This window comes from Paracoccidioides brasiliensis, assembly GCF_000150735.1.
Source record: "Paracoccidioides brasiliensis Pb18 unplaced genomic scaffold supercont2.24, whole genome shotgun sequence".
Taxonomy (NCBI): domain Eukaryota; kingdom Fungi; phylum Ascomycota; class Eurotiomycetes; order Onygenales; family Ajellomycetaceae; genus Paracoccidioides; species Paracoccidioides brasiliensis.
The window spans coordinates 11,324-16,086 of record NW_011371381.1 but is presented as its reverse complement, the minus strand read 5'-3'; the positions used below and the strand labels follow the sequence as shown (position 1 = coordinate 16,086).

General features: G+C 41.3%; 1 protein-coding gene across 1 annotated transcript; it reads left to right on the top strand.

The window, feature by feature from the left end:
* PADG_08611 (uncharacterized protein) lies at nucleotides 1–1,109 on the top strand (the record flags this gene model as incomplete). Its single annotated transcript, XM_010765614.1, has 3 exons — nucleotides 1–470; nucleotides 525–725; nucleotides 941–1,109. 3 exons carry the CDS (start codon nucleotides 1–3, stop codon nucleotides 1,107–1,109), a joined length of 840 nt encoding a protein of 279 aa, XP_010763916.1.
* Between the last annotated feature and the right edge of the window lie 3,654 nt (nucleotides 1,110–4,763).

The window sequence follows — 4,763 nt, the reverse complement described above, 5'->3', positions numbered from 1 at the left end:
ATGAAGAACAAGCTCTGGGAGAACACTGACCACTACTCTACTGAATGCATGAGGATTGCATACATCAAAAACCAGACTGATGGAAATGCAGCACATCACATTGCACTCTGTATGAAAGAGAACCACCCTGAGCAATACCAGACTGCAGAAGAGATATTTGAGCATCTTAAGTCAATATATAAGAATGCTAACAAGCTGCAAAATGCCAAGAGTGATTATCACAAGCTGATTATGTGCAATGAGAACAATTATCATGAATTTATCACAAAATTCTTACATCTGGCAGATGAGGTCAAGATTGTCAAAGAGGACTACAAGACAGACTTCAATGACAAGCTGTTCTTTGATCTTCAGAGAACAGTGACAGTAGTCAATGCAATCATCAATACATATGCTGAGTTTCAGAAGATCTGTGCTCAGACAGCTCACATCCTCCAGACAATCAATGTCACTCAGAAGTCAAAGAGCTTGTGAAGAAATGAGTCTAATATCTTCAAGCAAAACACCTCACAGACCTCTGACAGTCAAACTTCCCACAGCACCTCAGCCACAAAATCCTCTATCATAAAGAAAGCCTTGAGTGCTCATTCAGATATTCAGTGCTACTACTGCAAGAAGAAAGATCATATTGTCAGAAACTGCTCTGTGAAGCAGAAGTCTCAACAGATGATCACTGAGCTCACAGAGAATGACACTTCTGAGCCTTCAGCAGATTCAGAAAAAGAGTGAGTCTGAGAGAAGACTTCACCTCAGATAGTTCAATAGTCTGTAAGAGGTTTGAGATGAAGGACTTGATTGAGAGAAAGAGTTTTAATGTCTCAATTAAGTTAGTCCACAATGAAATTGCTACTTCTACAAATTCTCTTGCTGATACTGAAGCAAATGATGTGAATTTTATTGATATCTGATACATTATAGAATTGATGAGATTCTTCAATAGAAAGTTTCAGAAACTTCCATTTAAATGCCACATGAAGGGATACAATGATGCCTCTGGTGGGGTGATAGACTGCACATTGACCCTAAACCTCTGGGTGAATGGCTGGAGATTCCGGAATGTTCCTCTGCTGGTGATGAACCTAGGCCAGTACTCTGTCATCCTGGGATGAAAGTGGTTGGCAGCACAGGATATATGGCTTGATGTTAAAAACCAACATCTGGTTTGACCAAGTGAACAGTCTATCCCTGAACAGATGGTGGAGCTGATGCTGAAGATGGTGCCTCAATCAATACTGAAGCATTCAGACTCTAAGTCTGAGCATCAGACAGATGCAAAATGAAGAGAGATCAAACTGGACAAGAAGATCAGACAGAAGCATCAGGTTCAGCTCTGCAGATTGAAAGGAACCAGCTCAGCCATGACATCTAAAACAAGACAGAGACTGACCTGGGAGGAGACAGCACCACAGATGATGGATATGAACTTCATTGAGACTGCTTCTTTCCACAGTTATATGAAGAACAAGAACTTGACAGTCTTCATAATCAGTCTGTATGAAATTGATAAACAGCTCAAGAAGAAGTGGAGTTTAGTGAGAGCTGAGAAGAAGTCTGATGAGGAGCTGATCAGCAACTTATCAGAATGATTGAAAGATCAGAAGAACTGTTTCTCAAAGAAAGCATCAGATGAATTACCTCCTCTACAGAAGAATGTTGATTTTAAGATAGAGCTCCAGTCTGACACTGACCTCATTTGAGACATTGAACATGCGCCTCTATATAAGATGAATCTGGAGGAACTAGAAGCAGTGAAGACCTATCTCAAAACCAACCTAGCAAAGAACTTTGTCATTTCAAGTTCAGCTCTCTACACCTCCTCAATTCTGATTGCTTGTAGTGGGAAGAAGCTACAATTCTGTGTTGACTTTCACAAGCTGAATGCTATGATCAAATGAGATCAGTATCTCTTGCCTCTAATAGATGAGCTGATGAACTGACTCAACAGAGTAAAATACTTTACAAAGCTGGACATTCAGCAGAGGTTCCATCACATCTGAATGGACTCTAAGTCAGAGGACCTGACCATCTTTAGAACCCACTACAGGATCTATAAATACCAGGTGGTCCCCTTCAGCCTTACAAATGCCCCTGTCTGCTTTCAACAGTTTGTCAACAGTATCTTCTTTGACTATCTGGACAAGTTCATGACAGCATTCATGGATGACCTTCTAATCTACAGCAGAACTCTTGAAGAACACAAGCAGCAAGTGAATCTGATACTGAACTGATTAAAGACAGCAGGCTTGCAAGCTAGCATTCAGAAATGCAAGTTTGCTGTTCAGAGAACAAGATATCTGAGGTTTATCATTATCACAGAGGGGATTGAGACAGACTCTGAGAAGACTGCTGTCATCACAAAGTGACAGATCTCAATCACAGTAAAAGATGTTCAATCATTTCTAGAATTTGACAACTTCTATCAGTGATTTATAAGAAACTATAGCTGAATTGCAAAATCACTATACCAGTTGACAAAGATGACAGTTCCATTTGTGTGGATATCAGAATGTCAATCAGTCTTTGAGAAACTGAAGAAGCAGCTGGTGGAGGCTCCAACTCTACATTACTTCAACTCTGGACACAAAACCCACATTGAGACTGATGTCTCAGATGGAGTGATGGCTGGGATACTGAGTCAAAGATTAGATGATAATCTTTGACACTCTGTGGTCTTCTACTTCAAGTCAATGAATGATGCAGAGCTCAACTATGAGATCCATGACAAGAAAATGCTTGTAGTCATTCAAGCATTGCAGAAGTGATGAGCTGAGCTTGAGGAACTACAACAGAAAGAATGATTCAAGGTTCTCACTGATCATCATGCACTGGAATACTTCATGACAATCAAGAAGCTGAATACATATCAGATCCACTGAGCAGAATTTCTTTCTCATTTCTATTTTGAGATCAAGTATTGACCAGGTAAGGTCAATCTGCTAGCAGACATGCTGAGCAGATCTGAGCAGATTAAGAAGCAACAGAACAGCTATATGCAAATTCTTCTAGAATCAGAGATTCTTGACTCTCAGATCACTTCCTCTATGAATATTGCTAGCATCAACTCCTCAGAGGAAGAGAACATTGCTGAATGCATAGTGTTTTTAAACAAGACAGTCATCTCAATTGAGCCCCTGCAGCAGCAAGTAGGAAAGAAGAATAGCCTCTATACAATGAAGGATAATATGTTGCTCTACCATGGAAGATTGATAGTGTCTGTTCAGGAAGAAACTCTTATAGCTGCTCTGCTAAAGAAAATTCATGATCAGACCTCAACAGCACACCCAGGGGAATGGAAGACCCTGGCCCTGGTTCACCCCCACTATTGATGAACCACCTGGTGGGTGGATGTCTTATGCTATGTTCAGAACTGTCATACATGCTGAGTTAGTAAGATCTCAAGAAACAAAGCCTCTGGCCTGCTAAAGCCACTATCAATACCAGAATGAGCATGGCAGCATATTGCAATGAACTTCATGAATGTGTCAAAGAGCAAAAGTGGCTGTGATGCCATTCTAGTTATAGTCTGCTGCTTAAGCAAGAAGGCAATTTCAGTTCCTACCACTCATGAAGTTACAGCCTGTGAGCTGGCTTGATTATTCATCTGATTCTACTATTTCTATAATGAGGCACCAGACTTGATTGTCTCTGACTGCAGCCCTCAGTTCATATCAAACTTCTGAAATGAGTTCACAGAAATTCTAGACATAAAGTTGAAACTCTCAACAGCACATCACACACAGACAGATGAGCAGACAGAGACAACAAATCAGTATATTGTCACACATCTTCACTCATATGTTAATTACTATCAAAATGACTGAAATGAGTGATTACTCATTATAGATTATGCTTCTGCAGTCACTTCAAACATCTTCACTAGAATCTCCCTCTTTCTAGCTGCAAATGAATATGAGTCATGAACATCATTTGACTGAAGATCTTTGTTAAGAGAACTAAGGACAGAGAAGAGGACAAATTGAAGAGCTGCTCAAAACTTTGTTAAACAGATGAAAGAGATCTGAGAATGAGCAGACAAGAGCATGAAGACAGCACAGGAACAGATGAAGAGGCAGACTGACAGACATCATTGAGAACCTGACTTCACAGTGAGAGATTTTGTCTATTTGACATTGAAATCATACAGAATTGACTGATCAAGCCATAAGCTGGCAGCACAGAACACAGGCCCCTTCAGAATCCTAGAGAGGGTGGGCAACATCTATAGACTGGACCTCTCCACAATCATGAAAATTCATCCAATCTTCTCCTCAGACAAGCTGTGCAAAGATTCAAGAGACCCTCTACCAGGGACAAACTGTCAAATCATCAGATTCAATTAAGATAGATGGAGAAAATGAATGAGAAGTGGAGCATATATTAGCCAGTCAAATAAATTGAGGCAAACTGCAATATCAAGTCCACTGGAAGGGATTTGATGAGGACTCATCTTGGTACCCAGCTCATGACTTCAAAGGATCACCACACATCATACACAACTTCCATGAAGCTAACCCTACAAAAGCCAGACCCCCAAGGCGACTAGATGAGTGGCTGAAGGCATGGGAGACAGACAGCTACCTGAAGGACGAGGTTGATGATGACCTACCAGCATGAGGACATGCCTGTCCCTAGACTGGGGGGTGATGTTAGGCTCAGCGCCCGGCCGAGCCCGACCGAGGCTCAGTGCCCGGTTAGACTCGACGTCGGATTAAGCTCGGCGCCCAGTTAGGCCAAATATTCTCACGTGATCAAACGACCATGTG